This window comes from Oncorhynchus clarkii, chromosome 12 (genome assembly GCF_045791955.1).
Source record: "Oncorhynchus clarkii lewisi isolate Uvic-CL-2024 chromosome 12, UVic_Ocla_1.0, whole genome shotgun sequence".
Lineage (NCBI taxonomy): Eukaryota > Metazoa > Chordata > Actinopteri > Salmoniformes > Salmonidae > Oncorhynchus > Oncorhynchus clarkii.
This window is the reverse complement of record NC_092158.1, coordinates 87,189,704-87,213,246: the sequence shown is the minus strand read 5'-3', so window position 1 is coordinate 87,213,246 and position 23,543 is coordinate 87,189,704. Positions and strand designations below refer to the sequence as shown.

General features: G+C 40.1%; 1 protein-coding gene across 1 annotated transcript in view; it reads right to left on the bottom strand.

Annotated features, from left to right (window-relative positions):
• Nucleotides 1-528: 528 nt before the first annotated feature.
• The window catches only part of LOC139422340 (tubulin-specific chaperone D-like), a 79,569-nt gene continuing 56,554 nt past the window's right edge, over nucleotides 529-23,543 (bottom strand). The window contains exons 17-27 of the mRNA XM_071173539.1: nucleotides 22,163-22,192; nucleotides 20,066-20,151; nucleotides 12,321-12,401; nucleotides 7,460-7,533; nucleotides 6,510-6,627; nucleotides 5,744-5,804; nucleotides 4,235-4,257; nucleotides 3,940-4,034; nucleotides 3,475-3,551; nucleotides 796-877; nucleotides 529-665 (exon numbers count right to left, since the gene is read on the bottom strand). Coding sequence (XP_071029640.1) covers nucleotides 529-665; nucleotides 796-877; nucleotides 3,475-3,551; nucleotides 3,940-4,034; nucleotides 4,235-4,257; nucleotides 5,744-5,804; nucleotides 6,510-6,627; nucleotides 7,460-7,533; nucleotides 12,321-12,401; nucleotides 20,066-20,151; nucleotides 22,163-22,192 — 864 coding nt within the window. The remainder of the gene's footprint in view (nucleotides 666-795; nucleotides 878-3,474; nucleotides 3,552-3,939; nucleotides 4,035-4,234; nucleotides 4,258-5,743; nucleotides 5,805-6,509; nucleotides 6,628-7,459; nucleotides 7,534-12,320; nucleotides 12,402-20,065; nucleotides 20,152-22,162; nucleotides 22,193-23,543) is intronic.

Here is a 23,543-nt window from a genome sequence, read left to right as displayed (position 1 = left end):
AACTAACAGGTGTAGTGTAATTAACTAACAGGTGTTATTAACTAACAGATGTAGTGGTATTAACTAACAGGTGATATTAACTAACAGGTGTAGTGTTATTAACTAACAGGTGTTATTAACTAACAGGTGTAGTGGTATTAACTAACAGGTGTTATTAACTAACAGGTGTAGTGTAATTAACTAACAGGTGTAGTGGTATTAACTAACAGGTGTTATTAACTAACAGGTGTAGTGTTAACTAACAGGTGTAGTGGTATTAACTAACAGGTGTAGTGTTATTAACTAACAGGTGTAGTGTAATTAACTAACAGGTGTTATTAACTAACAGGTGTAGTGGTATTACCTAACAGGTGTTATTAACTAACAGGTATAGTGGTATTAACTAACAGGTGTTATTAACTAACAGGTGTTATTAACTAACAGGTGATATTAACTAACAGGTGTAGTGGTATTAACTAACAGGTGTTATTAACTAACAGGTGATATTAACTAACAGGTGTAGTGGTATTAACTAACAGGTGTTATTAACTAACAGGTGTACAGTACCTGGTGTAGTTTTCCATGGATCATGAACCTTGGTAGAGAACCCAGGGCCAGTGCACTGCCACATCGGGTCAATACCTCTGTACTCTTTAACCCTGCTATATACTGGGACACCAGGACCTCTACACAAAGAAAACACACACACACACACACAGACACACACACACACACACACACACCTGTGTTAGGTATGGCTAGTTTTTATGAAGCATTCTAATGGCGCTCCCTGGCCCCTGGTACAGTGCTCCTCACCCTGCATCTGGGGGTCAGCCATGCCTGGCTGGGGCTGGTAGTACTGCTCACACAGAGCTGCCAGGGCTGACACCGCTGCCTCCTATAGGGGGGAGGACCACATTACACATTAACCATTATACAATGCCATTATACAAAGTATTCAGACCCCTTGACTTTTTCCACATTTTGTTATGTTACAGCCTTACTCTAAAATGTATTAAATAAATAAAAATCCTCAGCAATCTAAACACAATATCTCATACTGACAAAGTGAAAACAGACCTCAGACTGGGGCAACAGTTCACCTTCCAACAGGACAACGACCCTAAACACACAGCCAAGACAACGCATGAGTGGCTTTGGGACAAGTCTCTGAATGTCCTTGAGTGGCCCAGCCAGAGCCCGGACTTGAACCTGATCGAACATCTCTGGAGAGACCTGAAAATAGCTGTGCAGCGAAACTCCCCATCCAACCTGACAGAGCTTGAGAGGATCTGCAGAGCAGAATGGGAGAAACTCCCCAAATACAGGTGTGCCAAGCTTGTAGCGTCATACCCAAGATGACTTGAGGCTGTAATCGCTGCCAAAGGTGCTTCAACAAAGTACTGGGTAAAGTTTTTTATTTTTTATAAATTAGCAAAAAAAGTTTTTGCCTTGTCATTATGGGGTATTGTGATGTCATTATGGGGTATTGTGATGTCATTATGGGGTATTGTAATGTCATTATGGGGTATTGTGATGTCATTACGGGGTATTGTGATGTCATTACGGGGTATTGTGATGTCATTACGGGGTATTGTAATGTCATTACGGGGTATTGTAATGTCATTACGGGGTATTGTGATGTCATTACGGGGTATTGTGATGTCATTACGGGGTATTGTGATGTCATTACGGGGTATTGTGATGTCATTACGGGGTATTGTGATGTCATTACGGGGTATTGTGATGTCATTACGGGGTATTGTGATGTCATTATGGGGTATTGTGATGTCATTATGGGGTATTGTGATGTCATTATGGGGTATTGTAATGTCATTATGGGGTATTGTGATGTCATTATGGGGTATTGTGATGTCATTATGGGGTATTGTGTGTAGATTTGATGAGGAACAAAAAACATTTAATCAATTTTAGAATAAGGCTGTAAAGTAACAACAATGTGGGGAAAGTCAAGGGGTCTGAATACTTTCCAAAGGACTGTACAATGTAAATTCCACAAAAAAGCAATTTCACAATATGGGGTGTGTGTGTGTGTGTGTGTGTGTGTGTGTGTGTGTGTGTGTGTGTGTGTGTGTGTGTGTGTGTGTGTGTGTGTAATCACAAGGATAGTAAAACAAGGAACATTCGGACAAAAACGCTATTTTAGGCTTAGAGGTTAGGCTTAGAATTAGGGTTAAAATTAGGGGTTAGGTTAAACAGTTGGAGTTAAGGTAATGGTTATGTTTAACAGTTAGGGTTAAGGTAATGGTTAGGTTTAACAGTTAGGGTTTAGGTAATGGTTAGGTTTAACAGTTAGGGTTAAGGCAATGGTTAGGTTTAGTGGTTAGGGTTAGTGGTTAGGGTTAAGGTAATGGTTAGGTTTAACAGTTAGGGTTAAGGTAATGGTTAGGTTTAACAGTTAGGGTTAAGGTAATGGTTAGGTTTAACAGTTAGGGTTAGGGTAATGGTTAGGTTTAACAGTTAGGGTTAAGGTAATGGTTAGGTTTAACAGTTGGGGTTAAGGCAATGGTTAGGTTTAACAGTTGGGGTTAAGGCAATGGTTAGGTTTAACAGTTAGGGTTAGGGTAATGGTTAGGTTTAACAGTTAGGGTTAAGGTAATGGTTAGGTTTAACAGTTAGGGTTAAGGTAATGGTTAGGTTTAACAGTTAGGGTTAAGGTAATGGTTAGGTTTAACAGTTAGGGTTAAGGTAATGGTTAGGTTTAACAGTTAGGGTTAAGGTAATGGTTAGGTTTAACAGTTAGGGTTAAGGCAATGGTTAGGTTTAGGGGTTAGATTTAATAGTTAGGGTTAGAGTTAGGTTTAGGGGTTGGATTTAATAGTTAGGGTTAAGGTTAGGGTTAGAGGTTAGGTTTAACAGTTAGGGTTAAGGTAATGGTTAGGTTTAGGGGTTGGATTTAATAGTTAGGGTTATGGTTAGGTTTAGTGGTTAGGTTTAACAGTTAGGGTTAAGGTAATGGTTAGGTTTAACAGTTAGGATTAAGGTTAGGGTTAGGTTTAACAGTTAGGGTTAAGGTTAGGGTTAGGTTTAACAGTTAGGGTTAAGGTTAGGGTTAGGTTTAACAGTTAGGGTTAAGGTTAGATTTAACAGTTAGGGTTAAGGTTAGGGTTAGGTTTAACAGTTAGGGTTAAGGTTAGAGTTAGGTTTAGTGGTTAGGGTTAGTGGTTAGGGTTAAGGTAATGGTTAGGTTTAACAGTTAGGGTTAAAGTAATGGTTAGGTTTAGTGATTAGGGTTAGTGGTTAGGGTTAAGGTAATGGTTAGGTTTAGTGGTTAGGGTTAGTGGTTAGGGTTAAGGTAATGGTTAGGTTTAGTGGTTAGGGTTAAGGTAATGGTTAGGTTTACCAGTTAGGGTTAAGGTAATGGTTAGGTTTACCAGTTAGGGTTAAGGTAATGGTTAGGTTTAGTGGTTAGGGTTAGGGTAATGGTTAGGTTTAGTGGTTAGGGGAAAAGGGATGTAGAATGCTGTACTGTACCTTGATACCGTCCCTCGGTCCAGGTGAGATGAGGTGGAGGCTCTTCAAGGTGTCGTCTATCAGCCACTGCCAGCCAGCTGAAACAGACAGGGGTTTACTCTGTTATGAAGTGTCAGTGGTCTGAACAGTACAGACACTACCAGGCAGCTGAAACAGACACAGTACAGACACTGCCAGCCAGCTGAAACAGACAGGGGCTTACTCTGTTATGACGTGTCAGTGGTCTGAACAGTACAGACACTGCCAGGGGTTAACTCTGTTACAACGTGTCAGTACTGTCCCTCCTGGCTCTAACGGTAGGATGTGGTTTGTCCATTATTATCCCATCTCTGAAAACACATCAAATCCCCGGGGGGGGGGGGGGGGGGGGGGATGAATTTGGCCCGTGGGTCATCTATTGGGGAACCCTGCTAGCTGGAGTAATCATTCAGCTACGGTCTGAATATCACCGATGTGAAAACTCACTGATGACGGGGTCGTCCTTGAACGGCATCTTGGAGAGGGACATGTTCTCAATGAGAGAACAGACTGCAGGCCTCATCAGCTCACCACCAAAACCCCTACACAGACAGGACACAACAACAACAACAACAACAACAACAACAACAAAGATTTGTTGAGGTCGCACAACATATTGGTCTGAAACCTTAAAGAGGCAGTCCATTTAAAAATAAATAAATAAATAAATAAATATATAATAATAATAATCAGAAACAGTCTAAAAAAGAATGAGTCAAATGTGGAAAGTAACAGTGCTGACCTGTACTGCTTTCTGTCAAATAGCTGGAAGACAAAACAAACACATGACGACATGTTTAGAGATGAACAGACTGGTGATTTACAACTTTAAAACACAACAACATGACGACATGTTTAGAGACGAACAGACTGGTGATTTACAACTTTAAAACACAACAACATGACGACATGTTTAGAGACGAACAGACTGGTGATTTACAACTTTAAAACACAACAACATGACGACATGTTTAGAGATGAACAGACTGGTGATTTACAACTTTAAAACACAACAACATGACGACATGTTTAGAGACGAACAGACTGGTGATTTACAACTTTAAAACACAACAACATGACGACATGTTTAGAGATGAACAGACTGGTGATTTACAACTTTAAAACACAACAACATGACGACATGTTTAGAGACGAACAGACTGGTGATTTACAACTTTAAAACACAACAACATGACGACATGTTTAGAGATGAACAGACTGGTGATTTACAACTTTAAAACACAACAACATGACGACATGTTTAGAGATGAACAGACTGGTGATTTACAACTTTAAAACACAACAACATGACGACATGTTTAGAGACGAACAGACTGGTGATTTACAACTTTAAAACACAACAACATGACGACATGTTTAGAGACGAACAGACTGGTGATTTACAACTTTAAAACACAACAACATGACGACATGTTTAGAGATGAACAGACTGGTGATTTACAACTTTAAAACACAACAACATGACGACATGTTTAGAGACGAACAGACTGGTGATTTACAACTTTAAAACACAACAACATGACGACATGTTTAGAGATGAACAGACTGGTGATTTACAACTTTAAAACACAACAACATGACGACATGTTTAGAGACGAACAGACTGGTGATTTACAACTTTAAAACACAACAACATGACGACATGTTTAGAGACGAACAGACTGGTGATTTACAACTTTAAAACACAACAACATGACGACATGTTTAGAGATGAACAGACTGGTGATTTACAACTTTAAAACACAACAACATGACGACATGTTTAGAGACGAACAGACTGGTGATTTACAACTTTAAAACACAACAACATGACGACATGTTTAGAGATGAACAGACTGGTGATTTACAACTTTAAAAGACAACATTAACATGTACCTATGTTGGTACAACTGACTCACTGAGATAGACACATGTTAATGTTGACTCAGGAGATTGACAACATTAACAGGTACCCATGTTGGTACAACTGACTCAGGTGATTGACAACATTAACATGTACCCATGTTGGTACAACTGACTCAGGTGAATGACAACATTAACATGTACCCATGTTGGTACAACTGACTCAGGTGAATGGTCAACACTTGAGACAACATGTATGTGAGTGAAAAGACATTGAAGGAGAGAGAGAGAGAGACAGATGGAGGGTAGTGAGAGACAGACGGGGGGGGGGGGGGGTAGTGAGAGACAGAGAGAAAGAGAGAGAGTAACAAGCGAGAAGTGAACTAACCCTCTGGTGAATGCTCTTGAGTCCATCCACACAGTCTGAAGAGATGAGCTCTGTCACCGGTCTACAATCCAGTACAATACAATTTTACTGTCCACAGCGAACAACAGAAATGTTCAACACCCCCCAGACAGCACATATCTCACACACAGTCGGGTCTACAAGAGAGATAGAGACGGGTCAATGACTTATGACTTTATAGGAGCCAAGGGCTTCAGTCAAATCAGGAAGTCAAATCATGGGTCGATATTTTTATTTTATTTTACCTTCATTCAACTAGGCAAGTCAGTTAAGAACAAATTCTTATTTTCAATGACGGCCTAGGAACAGTGGGTTAACTGCCTTGTTCAGGGGCAGAACGACAGATTTGTACCTTGTCAGCCCAGGGGATTTGAACTTGCAACCTTCCGGTTACTAGTCCAACGCTCTTAACCACTAGGCTACCCTGCCGCAAAACAGAGAAACCCACACACGGCTCTTTAATAAGCTCTACGTATGAGACCGGTTCGTAAAGCTTATTAAAGAGCAGTGATACTCTCCAGAGCAGTGTGAGAGTTTCTTTATCTTTTTATTCTCATGTTATTCAACTGTTACCAGGCACCTGCAGAAACAGAGCGCTCAGATGTGCGAGTGTCTTTAGAATTTCGATGTGCCAAACAAAAGCTGTCATTGCGGACGGATTATTTACAAAACAACAACGTTCATGTGGTTTTCCTATAAGTTACGGCCAATAGTGTGATTGGCTGGTTGAGAGGTGAGGTTGCAGTACCTGTTGTTCTGATTGGCCAGCTTGTAGAGGGCGTGGCTGATCTCGGCAGATGCCAGAATGGCGCCGTGGCGACTGTGGAGATCAATGCCCAGCGCTATGGGCAGCAGCTGAGGCATAACTGAAAATACAACCATCAAAATATAAAATGTCATTTTAACTCAATTATTCTTTGTCTTTTCATTCTTTGCAAGAACATCAACAGTCTGCACAGGTGTGTGTGTGGTTCATTTATTTGAATATAACCTGCATGATTTGTGGCCAGGCTGGTCTGCCTGTAATGACACAGCCTCCGGGTACACGTCTACGATATCGCCATAGTTTCAAATCTGGCCTATTGCCCTTTGACCTCTCTCTGTGTGTTCTCTATTTTATTTTACCTTTATTTAACTAGGCAAGTCAGTTCAGAACAAATTCTTATTTTCAATGACGGCCTAGGAACAGTGGGTTAACTGCCTTGTTCAGGGGCAGAACGACAGATTTGTACCTTGTCAGCTCGGGGGTTTGAACTTGCAACCTTCCGGTTACTAGTCCAACGCTCTGCCACCCCATTATTATGTGTTCAACAACAGTGACTGCAGATGAATGTCACCCAGTCCATTCCACAGTAAGACAACGTGTTGTGTTAGAGCAGGTAGGGAACAGTGACTACAGATGAACACACCCAGTTCATTCCACATTAAGACAATGTGTTGTGTTAGAGCAGGTAGGGAACAGTGACTACAGATGAACACACCCAGTTCATTCCACAGTAAGACAATGTGTTGTGTTAGAGCAGGTAGGGAACAGTGACTACAGATGAACACACCCAGTTCATTCCACAGTAAGACAATGCGTTGTGTTTACAGCAGGTAGGGAACAGTGACTACAGATGAACACACCCAGTTCATTCCACATGAAGACAATGCGTTGTGTTAGAGCAGGTAGGGAACAGGACCAATGACATAGCTCACCTGTTGTGGCCATATAATCAGGTGCTTGAGGCGTCAGATTATGCAAAGCCTTTGTCGCTAGCTGTCGAATCACCCTGCAAAACAACAGATACACAAGCAGAGGAGAATTCCTCTTTCTCCATTACATTGAAACGGCTTCTACTCTAACAGGCTACACACAGTACCAACGCTTTAATGGCAACAGGCTGGCATACGGACATACAAACACAGAAGACAAATACTAACTTGAGGTGTGCTTGATTTAGCTTCTGGGGCTATTCCATTGGTTTAGCTTCTGGGACTATTCCATTGGTTTAGCTTCTGGGACTATTCCATTGGTTTAGCTTCTGGGACTATTCCATTGGTTTAGCTTCTGGGCCTATTCCATTGGTTTAGCTTCTGGGCCTATTCCATTGGTTTAGCTTCTGGGACTGTTCCATTGGTTTAGCTTCTGGGACTATTCCATTGGTTTAGCTTCTGGGACTATTTCATTGGTTTAGCTTCTGGGGCTATTCCATTGATTTAGCTTCTGGGCCTATTCCATTGGTTTAGCTTCTGGGACTATTCCATTGGTTTAGCTTCTGGGACTATTCCATTGGTTTAGCTTCTGGACCTATTCCATTGGTTTAGCTTCTGGGACTATTCCATTGGTTTAGCTTCTGGGCCTATTCCATTGGTTTAGCTTCTGGGACTATTCCATTGGTTTAGCTTCTGGGCCTATTCCATTGGTTTAGCTTCTGGGCCTATTCCATTGGTTTAGCTTCTGGGCCTATTCCATTGGTTTAGCTTCTGGGCCTATTCCATTGGTTTAGCTTCTGGGCCTATTCCATTGGTTTAGCTTCTGGGCCTATTCCATTGGTTTAGCTTCTGGGACTATTCCATTGGTTTAGCTTCTGGGCCTATTCCATTGGTTTAGCTTCTGGGACTATTCCATTGGTTTAGCTTCTGGGACTATTTTCTGGGCCTATTCCATTGGTTTAGCTTCTGGGCCTATTCCATTGGTTTAGCTTCTGGGACTATTTTCTGGGCCTATTCCATTGGTTTAGCTTCTGGGACTATTTTCTGGGCCTATTCCATTGGTTTAGCTTTCTGGGACTATTTTCTGGGCCTATTCCATTGGTTTAGCTTCTGGGACTATTTTCTGGGACTATTCCATTGGTTTAGCTTCTGGGACTATTTTCTGGGCCTATTCCATTGGTTTAGCTTCTGGGACTATTTTCTGGGACTATTCCATTGGTTTAGCTTCTGGGACTATTCCATTGGTTTAGCTTCTGGGACTATTCCATTGGTTTAGCTTCTGGGCCTATTCCATTGGTTTAGCTTCTGGGACTATTCCATTGGTTTAGCTTCTGGGACTGTTCCATTGGATCCATAGTAACGGGAAAACTAAATCAAGTACGGTGTTTGAAAGTATTTGATCAAAGTGTAAAGGACATGAGGACAGGAAAGGCCCTTACCCGTCCCAGTGGTTGATCTTCATGGCTACCAAGTGGTCGATCATGGGCCTGGTGTATTCTGGGAAACTGGCGATGTAAACACTGAAGAGAACAAGGCAAGAGGTTATTACTATTTTACTACTACAGGTAATGTTATACCAACTACTACTACAGGTAATGTTATACCAACTACTACTACAGGTAATGTTATAACTACTACTACTACTACTACAGGTAATGTTATAACAACTACTACTACAGGTAATGTTATTACTACTACTACTACTACTACTACTACTACTACTACTACAGGTAATGTTATAACAACTACTACTACAGGTAATGTTATAAAAACTACTACTACAGGTAATGGTATAACTACTACTACTACTACAGGTAATGTTATAACAACAACTACTACTACTACTACAGGTAATGTTATAACTACTACTACAGGTAATGTTATAACAACTACTACTACTACTACTACAGGTAATGTTATAACTACTACTACTACTACTACTACTACTACTACTACAGGTAATGTTATAACAACTACTACAACTACTACTACAGGTAATGTTATAACTACTACTACTACTACTACTACTAAAGGTAATGTTATAACTACTACTACTACAGGTAATGTTATAACAACTACTACTACAGGTAATGTTATAACAACTACTACTACAGGTAATGTTATAACTACTACTACTACTACTACTACAGGTAATGTTATAACAACTACTACTACTACTACAGATACTGTTATAACTACTACTACCACTACAGGTAATGTTATAACAGGGTGAACAACTACTACAGGTAATGTTATAACTACTACTACTACTGGTAATGTTATAACAACTACTACTACAGGTAATGTTATAACAACTACCACTACAGGTAATGTTATAACAGGGTGAACAACTACTACAGGTAATGTTATAACTACTACTACTACTATTACAGGTAATGTTATAACTACTACTACTACTACTACTACTACTACTACTATTACAGGTAATGTTATAACTACTACTACTACTACTACAGGTAATGTTATAACTACTACTACTACTACTACTACTACAGGTAATGTTATAACTACTACTATTACAGGTAATGTTATAACTACTACTACTACTGGTAATGTTATAACAACTACTACTACAGGTAATGTTATAACAACTACTACTACAGGTAATGTTATAACTACTACTACTATTACAGGTAATGCTATAACTACTACTACAGGTAATGTTATAACTACTACTACTACTACTACTACTACTACTACTACTACTACTACTACTACTACTATTACAGGTAATGTTATAACAACTACTACTACAGGTAATGTTATAACTACTTCTACAGGTAATGTTATAACTACTACTACTACTACTACTATTACAGGTAATGTTATAACAACTACTACTACAGGTAATGTTATAACTACTACTACTATTACAGGTAATGTTATAACTACTACTAATACTACTACTACTACCTCTACTACTACTACAGGTGATGTTATAACTACTACTACTACAGGTAATGTTATAACTACTACTACTACTACTACTACTACTACTACTACTACTACTACTACTATTACAGGTAATGTTATAAAAACTACTACTACAGGTAATGTTATAACTACTACTACTATTACAGGTAATGTTATAACTACTACTACAGGTAATGTTATAACAACTACTACTACAGGTAATGTTATAACAGGGTGAACAACTACTACAAGTAATGTTATAATGTTATAACTACTGCTACAGGTAATGTTATAACTACTACTACTATTACAGGTAATGTTATAACTACTACTACTACTGCAGGTAATGTTATAACTACTACTACTACTACTACTACAGGTAATGTTATAACTACTACTACTATTACAGGTAATGTTATAACTACTACTACTACTACTACTACAGGTAATGTTATAACTACTACTACTACTACTACAGGTAATGTTATAACTATTGCTACATGTAATGTTATAACTAGTACTACTGCAGGTAATGTTATAACTACTACTACTACTACAGGTAATGTTATAACTACTACTACTACTACAGGTAATGTTATAACTACTGCTACTACTACTACTGGTAATGTTATAACTACTACTACTACTACTACTACTGGTAATGTTATAACTACTGCTACTACTACTGGTAATGTTATTACTACTACTACTGGTAATGTTATAACTACTACTACTACTACTACTACTGGTAATGTTATAACTACTACTACTACTACTACTACTGGTAATGTTATAACTACTACTACTACTACTACTACTACTACTACTGGTAATGTTATAACTACTACTACTACTACTACTGCTAATGTTATAACTACTACTACTGGTAATGTTATAACTACTACTACTGGTAATCTTATAACTACTACTACTGGTAATGTTATAACTACTACTAATGGTAATGTTATAACTACTACTACTGGTAATGTTATAACTACTACTACTACTACTACTACTACTACTACTACAACTACTACAGGTAATGTTATAACTACTACTACTACAGGTAATGTTATAACTACTACTACTACAGGTAATGTTATAACTACTACTACAGGTAATGTTATAACTACTACTACTACAGGTAATGTTATAACTACTACTACTACTACTACAGGTAATGTTATAACTACTACTACTACTACAGGTAATGTTATTACTACTATTACAGGTAATGTTATAACTACTACAGGTTATGTTATAACAGGGTGAACAACAGTCGGCTTGTGGGGGAAATCAAAATAAAAGAGACATTTGAGACTAGTATTGGTGCGACAACATAAATGGGTTTTACACAACAGTTCACTAGCTAACTAATCTACAGTACCGGACCCAGCTAACTAACTACAGTACCTATTAGTACACTATTTTCTGGGCCTATTCCATTGGTTTAGCTTCTGGGCCTATTCCATTGGTTTAGCTTCTGGGACTATTTTCTGGGCCTATTCCATTGGTTTAGCTTCTGGGACTATTTTCTGGGCCTATTCCATTGGTTTAGCTTTCTGGGACTATTTTCTGGGCCTATTCCATTGGTTTAGCTTCTGGGACTATTTTCTGGGACTATTCCATTGGTTTAGCTTCTGGGACTATTTTCTGGGCCTATTCCATTGGTTTAGCTTCTGGGACTATTTTCTGGGACTATTCCATTGGTTTAGCTTCTGGGACTATTCCATTGGTTTAGCTTCTGGGACTATTCCATTGGTTTAGCTTCTGGGCCTATTCCATTGGTTTAGCTTCTGGGACTATTCCATTGGTTTAGCTTCTGGGACTGTTCCATTGGATCCATAGTAACGGGAAAACTAAATCAAGTACGGTGTTTGAAAGTATTTGATCAAAGTGTAAAGGACATGAGGACAGGAAAGGCCCTTACCCGTCCCAGTGGTTGATCTTCATGGCTACCAAGTGGTCGATCATGGGCCTGGTGTATTCTGGGAAACTGGCGATGTAAACACTGAAGAGAACAAGGCAAGAGGTTATTACTATTTTACTACTACAGGTAATGTTATACCAACTACTACTACAGGTAATGTTATACCAACTACTACTACAGGTAATGTTATAACTACTACTACTACTACTACAGGTAATGTTATAACAACTACTACTACAGGTAATGTTATTACTACTACTACTACTACTACTACTACTACTACTACAGGTAATGTTATAACAACTACTACTACAGGTAATGTTATAAAAACTACTACTACAGGTAATGGTATAACTACTACTACTACTACAGGTAATGTTATAACAACAACTACTACTACTACTACAGGTAATGTTATAACTACTACTACAGGTAATGTTATAACAACTACTACTACTACTACTACAGGTAATGTTATAACTACTACTACTACTACTACTACTACTACTACAGGTAATGTTATAACAACTACTACAACTACTACTACAGGTAATGTTATAACTACTACTACTACTACTACTACTAAAGGTAATGTTATAACTACTACTACTACAGGTAATGTTATAACAACTACTACTACAGGTAATGTTATAACAACTACTACTACAGGTAATGTTATAACTACTACTACTACTACTACTACAGGTAATGTTATAACAACTACTACTACTACTACAGATACTGTTATAACTACTACTACCACTACAGGTAATGTTATAACAGGGTGAACAACTACTACAGGTAATGTTATAACTACTACTACTACTGGTAATGTTATAACAACTACTACTACAGGTAATGTTATAACAACTACCACTACAGGTAATGTTATAACAGGGTGAACAACTACTACAGGTAATGTTATAACTACTACTACTACTATTACAGGTAATGTTATAACTACTACTACTACTACTACTACTACTATTACAGGTAATGTTATAACTACTACTACTACTACTACAGGTAATGTTATAACTACTACTACTACTACTACTACTACAGGTAATGTTATAACTACTACTATTACAGGTAATGTTATAACTACTACTACTACTGGTAATGTTATAACAACTACTACTACAGGTAATGTTATAACAACTACTACTACAGGTAATGTTATAACTACTACTACTATTACAGGTAATGCTATAACTACTACTACAGGTAATGTTATAACTACTACTACTACTACTACTACTACTACTACTACTACTACTACTACTACTACTACTACTACTATTACAGGTAATGTTATAACAACTACTACTACAGGTAATGTTATAACTACTTCTACAGGTAATGTTATAACTACTACTACTACAGGTAATGTTATAACTACTACTACTACTACTACTATTACAGGTAATGTTATAACAACTACTACTACAGGTAATGTTATAACTACTACTACTATTACAGGTAATGTTATAACTACTACTAATACTACTACTACTACCTCTACTACTACTACAGGTGATGTTATAACTACTACTACTACAGGTAATGTTATAACTACTACTACTACTACTACTACTACTACTACTACTACTACTACTACTATTACAGGTAATGTTATAAAAACTACTACTACAGGTAATGTTATAACTACTACTACTATTACAGGTAATGTTATAACTACTACTACAGGTAATGTTATAACAACTACTACTACAGGTAATGTTATAACAGGGTGAACAACTACTACAAGTAATGTTATAATGTTATAACTACTGCTACAGGTAATGTTATAACTACTACTACTATTACAGGTAATGTTATAACTACTACTACTACTGCAGGTAATGTTATAACTACTACTACTACTACTACTACAGGTAATGTTATAACTACTACTACTATTACAGGTAATGTTATAACTACTACTACTACTACTACTACAGGTAATGTTATAACTACTACTACTACTACTACAGGTAATGTTATAACTATTGCTACATGTAATGTTATAACTAGTACTACTGCAGGTAATGTTATAACTACTACTACTACTACAGGTAATGTTATAACTACTACTACTACTACAGGTAATGTTATAACTACTGCTACTACTACTACTGGTAATGTTATAACTACTACTACTACTACTACTACTGGTAATGTTATAACTACTGCTACTACTACTGGTAATGTTATTACTACTACTACTGGTAATGTTATAACTACTACTACTACTACTACTACTGGTAATGTTATAACTACTACTACTACTACTACTACTGGTAATGTTATAACTACTACTACTACTACTACTACTACTACTACTGGTAATGTTATAACTACTACTACTACTACTACTGCTAATGTTATAACTACTACTACTGGTAATGTTATAACTACTACTACTGGTAATCTTATAACTACTACTACTGGTAATGTTATAACTACTACTAATGGTAATGTTATAACTACTACTACTGGTAATGTTATAACTACTACTACTACTACTACTACTACTACTACTACAACTACTACAGGTAATGTTATAACTACTACTACTACAGGTAATGTTATAACTACTACTACTACAGGTAATGTTATAACTACTACTACAGGTAATGTTATAACTACTACTACTACAGGTAATGTTATAACTACTACTACTACTACTACAGGTAATGTTATAACTACTACTACTACTACAGGTAATGTTATTACTACTATTACAGGTAATGTTATAACTACTACAGGTTATGTTATAACAGGGTGAACAACAGTCGGCTTGTGGGGGAAATCAAAATAAAAGAGACATTTGAGACTAGTATTGGTGCGACAACATAAATGGGTTTTACACAACAGTTCACTAGCTAACTAATCTACAGTACCGGACCCAGCTAACTAACTACAGTACCGGACCCAGCTAACTAACTACAGTACCGGACCCAGCTAACTAATCTACAGTACCGGACCCAGCTAACTAATCTACAGTACCGGACCCAGCTAACTAATCTACAGTACCGGACCCAGCTAACTAACTACAGTACCGGACCCAGCTAACTAATCTACAGTACCGGACCCAGCTAACTAATCTACAGTACCGGACCCAGCTAACTAATCTACAGTACCGGACCCAGCTAACTAACTACAGTACCGGACACAACTAACTAATCTACAGTACCGGACCCAACTAACTAATCTACAGTACCGGACCCAGCTAACTAACTACAGTACCAGACACAACTAACTAACTAACTAACTACAATACCGGACCCAGCTAACTAACTAACTAACTACAGTACCGGACACAACTAACTAACTAACTAACTAACTACAGTACCGGACACAACTAACTAACTAACTACAGTACTGGACCCAGCTAACTAACTACAGTACTGGACCCAGCTAACTAACTACAGTACTGGACCCAGCTAACTAACTAACTACAGTACCGGACCCAGCTAACTAACTAACTACAGTACCGGACCCAGCTAACTAACTAACTACAGTACCGGACCCAGCTAACTAACTACAGTACTGGACCCAGCTAACTAACTACAGTACCGGACCCAGCTAACTAACTAACTACAGTACCGGACACAGCTAACTAACTACAGTACTAGACACAGCTATTTGAAGGCTCCTTTTTCAACAACATTCAGCGTCAGCCTACAGAACATATTGTCAGATTGTTGAGGAAGTAAACAACATCTTGGCCTCAACAGTAATCTGCTTCTGCAGTCAGAAGTGTAGTGGGTCTCCCCCGAGGCTACATTCTTTAACAGGTTTTACTCTATGATGTGGGAGGAATGTTTCCTCTGACAGTCTAGGTGGCGGTAGAGACGTCACTCATAGGATTAGGATGGGGACAGTCACATTCTACAGAGAGGCAGGGCTGAGTCTGAAATGACATTCTAGTGCACTACGTTAAACAAGGGCCGGTAGAGAATAGGGCACCTATGGGGACAGTCACATTCTAGAGAGAGGCAGGGCTTTGACAGCTCAGATACCCGAGACGTCAGCGATGCATTGAGAAGAGGAGAAAACGTCCCTGGTTCAACATAAAGGACATGTCCCTATGCACACTCCTTTACAAAAATAATACTTCTACAATATAAGTGGCAGACTCCATTTGAGGCCAGATGGTACAGCTATGTTCTGTGGTTCTGGGTAGTATAACATATACTACCACCACCAGGTAGACTCCTACCACCACCAGGTAGACTCCTACCACCACCAGGTAGACTCCTACCACCACCAGGTAGACTACTACTACCACCAGGTAGACTCCTACCACCACCAGGTAGACTCCTACCACCACCAGGTAGACTCCTACCACCACCAGGTAGACTCCTACCACCACCAGGTAGACTACTACTACCACCAGGTAGACTCCTACCACCACCAGGTAGACTCCTACCACCACCAGGTAGACTACTACTACCACCAGGTAGACTCCTACCACCACCAGGTAGACTACTACTACCACCACCAGGTAGACTCCTACTACCACCAGGTAGACTCCTACCACCACCAGGTAGACTCCTACCACCACCAGGTAGACTACTACTACCACCAGGTAGACTACTACTACCACCAGGTAGAGTACTACCACCAGGTAGACTACTACTACCACCAGGTAGACTCCTACCACCAGGTAGACTACTACTACCACCAGGTAGAGTACTACCACCAGGTAGACTACTACTACCACCAGGTAGACTCCTACCACCACCAGGTAGACTCCTACCACCACCAGGTAGACTACTACTACCACCAGGTAGACTCCTACCACCAGGTAGACTACTACCACCACCAGGTAGAGTACTACCACCAGGTAGACTACTACTACCACCAGGTAGACTCCTACCACCACCAGGTAGACTACTACCACCACCAGGTAGACTACTACTACCACCAGGTAGACTACTACTACCACCAGGTAGACTCCTACCACCACCAGGTAGACTCCTACCACCACCAGGTAGACTCCTACCACCACCAGGTAGACTCCTACCACCACCAGGTAGACTCCTACTACCACCAGGTAGACTCCTACCACCACCAGGTAGACTCCTACCACCACCAGGTAGACTACTACTACCACCAGGTAGACTACTACCACCACCAGGTAGACTCCTACCACCACCAGGTAGACTCCTACCACCACCAGGTAGACTACTACCACCACCAGGTAGACTACTACTACCACCACCAGGTAGACTCCTACCACCACCAGGTAGACTACTACCACCACCAGGTAGACTACTACTACCACCAGGTAGACTCCTACCACCAGGTAGACTACTACTACCACCAGGTAGAGTACTACCACCAGGTAGACTACTACTACCACCAGGTAGACTCCTACCACCACCAGGTAGACTCCTACCACCACCAGGTAGACTACTACCACCACCAGGTAGACTACTACTACCACCAGGTAGACTACTACTACCACCAGGTAGACTCCTACCACCACCAGGTAGACTCCTACCACCACCAGGTAGACTCCTACTACCACCAGGTAGACTCCTACTACCACCAGGTAGACTCCTACCACCACCAGGTAGACTCCTACCACCACCAGGTAGACTCCTACCACCACCAGGTAGACTACTACTACCACCAGGTAGACTACTACCACCACCAGGTAGACTCCTACCACCACCAGGTAGACTACTACCACCACCAGGTAGACTACTACCACCACCAGGTAGACTACTACTACCACCACCAGGTAGACTCCTACCACCACCAGGTAGACTACTACCACCACCAGGTAGACTACTACTACCACCAGGTAGACTCCTACCACCACCAGGTAGACTCCTACCACCACCAGGTAGACTACTACCACCACCAGGTAGACTACTACTACCACCAGGTAGACTACTACTACCACCAGGTAGACTACTACTACCACCAGGTAGACTACTACTACCACCAGGTAGACTCCTACCACCACCAGGTAGACTCCTACCACCACCAGGTAGACTCCTACCATCACCAGGTAGACTACTACTACCACCAGGTAGACTCCTACCACCACCAGGTAGACTCCTACCACCACCAGGTAGACTCCTACTACCACCAGGTAGACTACTACCACCACCAGGTAGACTACTACCACCACCAGGTAGACTACTACCACCACCAGGTAGACTACTACTACCACCAGGTAGACTCCTACCACCACCAGGTAGACTCCTACCACCACCAGGTAGACTCCTACCACCACCAGGTAGACTACTACCACCACCAGGTAGACTACTACCACCACCAGGTAGACTACTACTACCACCACCAGGTAGACTACTACTACCACCAGGTAGACTCCTACCACCACCAGGTAGACTCCTACCACCACCAGGTAGACTCCTACCACCACCAGGTAGACTCCTACCACCACCAGGTAGACTCCTACCACCACCAGGTAGACTCCTACCACCACCAGGTAGACTCCTACCACCACCAGGTAGACTACTACCACCACCAGGTAGACTACTACTACCACCAGGTAGACTCCTACCACCACCAGGTAGACTCCTACTACCACCAGGTAGACTCCTACCACCACCAGGTAGACTACTACCACCACCAGGTAGACTACTACCACCACCAGGTAGACTCCTACCACCACCAGGTAGACTCCTACCACCACCAGGTAGACTCCTACCACCACCAGGTAGACTCCTATCACCACCAGGTAGACTCCTATCACCACCAGGTAGACTCCTATCACCACCAGGTAGACTCCTATCACCACCAGGTAGACTCCTATCACCACCAGGTAGACTCCTATCACCACCAGGTAGACTCCTATCACCACCAGGTAGACTCCTACCACCACCAGGTAGACTCCTACCACCACCAGGTAGACTCCTATCACCACCAGGTAGACTCCTATCACCACCAGGTAGACTCCTATCACCACCAGGTAGACTCCTATCACCAGGTAGACTACTACCACCAGGTAGACTCCTACCACCAGGTCGACTCCTACCACCAGGTCGACTCCTACCACCAGGTAGACTCCTACCACCAGGTAGACTCCCCTAACCACAGCAGTGTTCTACAGTATTGGACCGTTGACCTTTGACATTTTTGCAGCTCAAGCAATTTCTCCAACTGTCAACACATTCAAAATGAATAGAGGACGTGTAACGCAGAGGGGTTGGTTGGGAATTGTGGGGAGGTGCGCGTTCGGGCTGTGTACCCCCCCCCCCCCGCGGATGGTGGTCTCAGAGCCACGTAATATATTCCATATTGTAGATTAATAGAGAAGACATTAAAACTATTATATAAAATATGGAACCATGTAGTAACCAAAAAAAAGTGAAGAATCTCATATACAATATATGTTGATTTATTTAACAAAGTAGCCACCCTTTGCCTTAATGACAGCTTTGCACACTCTTGGCACACCGTGGAATGAGTGGGTGTGTCCAAATGTTTGAATGGTACTGTATATTTGCTCATAAAGGCGTCTCCACCACTATTTCTCGCATAATACATTTTACAGACAACAAAAAGATCCCAATATTTCAAACAAACAAATTGTCTGTCGACAATTATGAAATTGTACCCACATTCCCGGTAGTGACTTTTTTCAAATGTCAGGTAATTCATCCTGGTTAATATAATGTGTCTCGTTATTAAGGAGGTCCATTTTGGCTCAAGAGCTCCCCTAGAGGTCAAACCTCTGGAGAGTATATTTAACTCACCTGATGGACAGGTAACAGTTGTTCAGGTTCCCAACAGCAAAATAGTCCGCTGCTACTACGATGTCGATACCGTAGGGGAACGTGCCCTGGAGACAGAGAGGCAAGGGATCACGTCGTTGGTTTTACTTTATGTACCAAGAGAACAGTGGTTTCAGTGTGACCGACTGGGTTCCAACATCTCCTGTTAGCCCGCTGAGCTAAAGCCTATGCATTAGACCAGGGAGCTAACACAAATCTCCAGGTCTCAGGCAAGGTTACCAAAACACCTCTGTGTCCATCAGTAAACCAACGAGGCTGATTCCCTGACCTGTCAATGTTTTTTATTTCTATTTATTCCACCTTTATTTAACCAGGTAGGCTAGTTGAGAACACCTTTATTTAACCAGGTAGACTAGTTGAGAACACCTTTATTTAACCAGGTAGACTAGTTGAGAACACCTTTATTTAACCAGGTAGGCCAGTTGAGAACACCTTTATTTAACCAGGTAGGCTAGTTGAGAACACCTTTATTTAACCAGGTAGGCTAGTTGAGAACACCTTTATTTAACCAGGTAGGCTAGTTGAGAACACCTTTATTTAACCAGGTAGGCTAGTTGAGAACACCTTTATTTAACCAGGTAGGCTAGTTGAGAACACCTTTATTTAACCAGGTAGACTAGTTGAGAACACCTTTATTTAACCAGGTAGGCTAGTTGAGAACACCTTTATTTAACCAGGTAGGCTAGTTGAGAACACCTTTATTTAACCAGGTAGGCTAGTTGAGAACAAGTTCTCATTTACAACTGCGACCTGGCCAAGATAAAGCATAGCAGTGTGAACAGACAACAACACAGAGTTACACATGGAGTAAACAATAAACAAGTCAATAACACAGTAGGAAAAAAAATAATCTATATACATTTTGTGCAAAAGGCATGAGGAGGTAAGGCAATAAATAGGCCATAGTAGTGAATAATTACAATTTATCAGATTAACACTGGAGTGATACATGAGCAGATGAACATGTGCAGGTAGAGATACTGGTGTTTTTAATTTGCTGTTTTATACTCTTGTGAATTCAATGGTTTTTACTAGATTACTTGTAGTTTTTCATGTTGTCTGTCTGTAATTTTTTTTGTAATGACTTGGTGCTGCCTATCTTGGCCAGGGCACTCTTGTAAAAGAGATTTTAATCTCAATGAGCCCTTCCTGGTTAAATAAAGGTTAAATAAAACAATTTAAAAAATGAGTCACAGTTGAATAATATGAACATTTGAAATAATATGAAATCTCAATGGTAATTACATTTTGATAACTAGTCCCTAGATCTGATGCCAAGCTTGGCAAGTGCTGGCTGCACACAAAGCAATAGAATCTGCCTGTGGCCAAGTCAGTGTTGGCATTTCTTGATCAGCAAAGAGTTTAATTTTCTGCCAGTTGTTGAACTGTTTAAAGGACTTTAGTGACAGTCAGTAACACCTGGATGGTAGGTGATCATTACAGACAGTTGTTGATCTGTTTAAAGGCCTTTAGTGACAGTCAGTAACACCTGGATGGTAGGTGATCATTACAGACAGTTGTTGATCTGTTTAAAGGACTTTAGTGACAGCCAGGACAGGTTACAGTAACACCTGGATGGTAGGTGATCATTACAGACAGTTGTTGATCTGTTTAAAGGACTTTAGTGACAGCCAGGACAGGTTACAGTAACACCTGGATGGTAGGTGATCATTACAGACAGTTGTTGATCTGTTTAAAGGACTTTAGTGACAGTCAGTAACACCTGGATGGTAGGTGATCATTACAGACAGTTGTTGATCTGTTTAAAGGACTTTAGTGACAGTCAGGGCAGGTTACAGTAACACCTGGATGGTAGGTGATCATTACAGACAGTTGTTGATCTGTTTAAAGGACTTTAGTGACAGTCAGGGCAGGTTACAGTAACACCTGGATGGTAGGTGATCATTACAGACAGTTGTTGATCTGTTTAAAGGACTTTAGTGACAGTCAGTAACACCTGGATGGTAGGTGATCATTACAACCCTAATGTACTGTGTATCATAGCATTAGTCATGTAATAACTAATAACCTATGGTTTTGGTAACTGGGTTCACAAACCTGTCTTCCCACATTCTCCTGGAAGGCAGCCTGGGAGAGGAAGAGAAGAATACACAGTTTAGAAGTTAAATAATTGTAGTGAGATCTGATATAAATGACAGGGTCTAAGGGACAGTAGTTAGATAATAGTCAGTAGTCAGATCTGATATAAATGACAGGGTCAGGGTCTAAGAGACAGTAGTTAGATTATAGTCAGTAGTGAGATCTGATATAAATGACAGGGTCTAAGAGACAGTAGTTAGATAATAGTCAGTAGTCAGATCTGATATAAATGACAGGGTCTAAGAGACAGTAGTTAGATAATAGTCAGTAGTCAGATCTGATATAAATGACAGGGTCTAAGAGACAGTAGTTAGATAATAGTCAGTAGTCAGATCTGATATAAATGACAGGGTCTAAGAGACAGTAGTTAGATAATAGTCAGTAGTCAGATCTGATATAAATGACAGGGTCTAAGAGACAGTAGTTAGATAATAGTCAGTAGTCAGATCTGATATAAATGACAGGGTCAGGGTCTAAGAGACAGTAGTTAGATTATAGTCAGTAGTGAGATCTGATATAAATGACAGGGTCTAAGAGACAGTAGTTAGATAATAGTCAGTAGTGAGATCTGATATAAATGACAGGGTCTAAGAGACAGTAGTTAGATAATAGTCAGTAGTCAGATCTGATATAAATGACAGGGTCTAAGAGACAGTAGTTAGATAATAGTCAGTAGTCAGATCTGATATAAATGACAGGGTCTAAGAGACAGTAGTTAGATAATAGTAGTGAGATCTGATATAAATGACAGGGTCTAAGAGACAGTAGTTAGATAATAGTCAGTAGTCAGATCTGATATAAATGACAGGGTCTAAGAGACAGTAGTTAGATAATAGTCAGTAGTCAGATCTGATATAAATGACAGGGTCTAAGAGACAGTAGTTAGATAATAGTAGTGAGATCTGATATAAATGACAGGGTCAAAGAGACAGTAGTCAGATAATAGTCAGTAGTCAGATCTGATATAAATGACAGGGTCTAAGAGACAGTAGTTAGATAATAGTCAGTAGTCAGATCTGATATAAATGACAAGGTCAGGGTCTAAGAGACAGTAGTTAGATAATAGTAGTGAGATCTGATATAAATGACAGGGTCTAAGAGACAGTAGTTAGATAATAGTAGTGAGATCTGATATAAATGACAGGGTCTAAGAGACAGTAGTTAGATAATAGTCAGTAGTGAGATCTGATATAAATGACAGGGTCTAAGAGACAGTAGTTAGATAATAGTAGTGAGATCTGATATAAATGACAGGGTCTAAGAGACAGTAGTTAGATAATAGTAGTGAGATCTGATATAAATGACAGGGTCTAAGAGACAGTAGTTAGATAATAGTAGT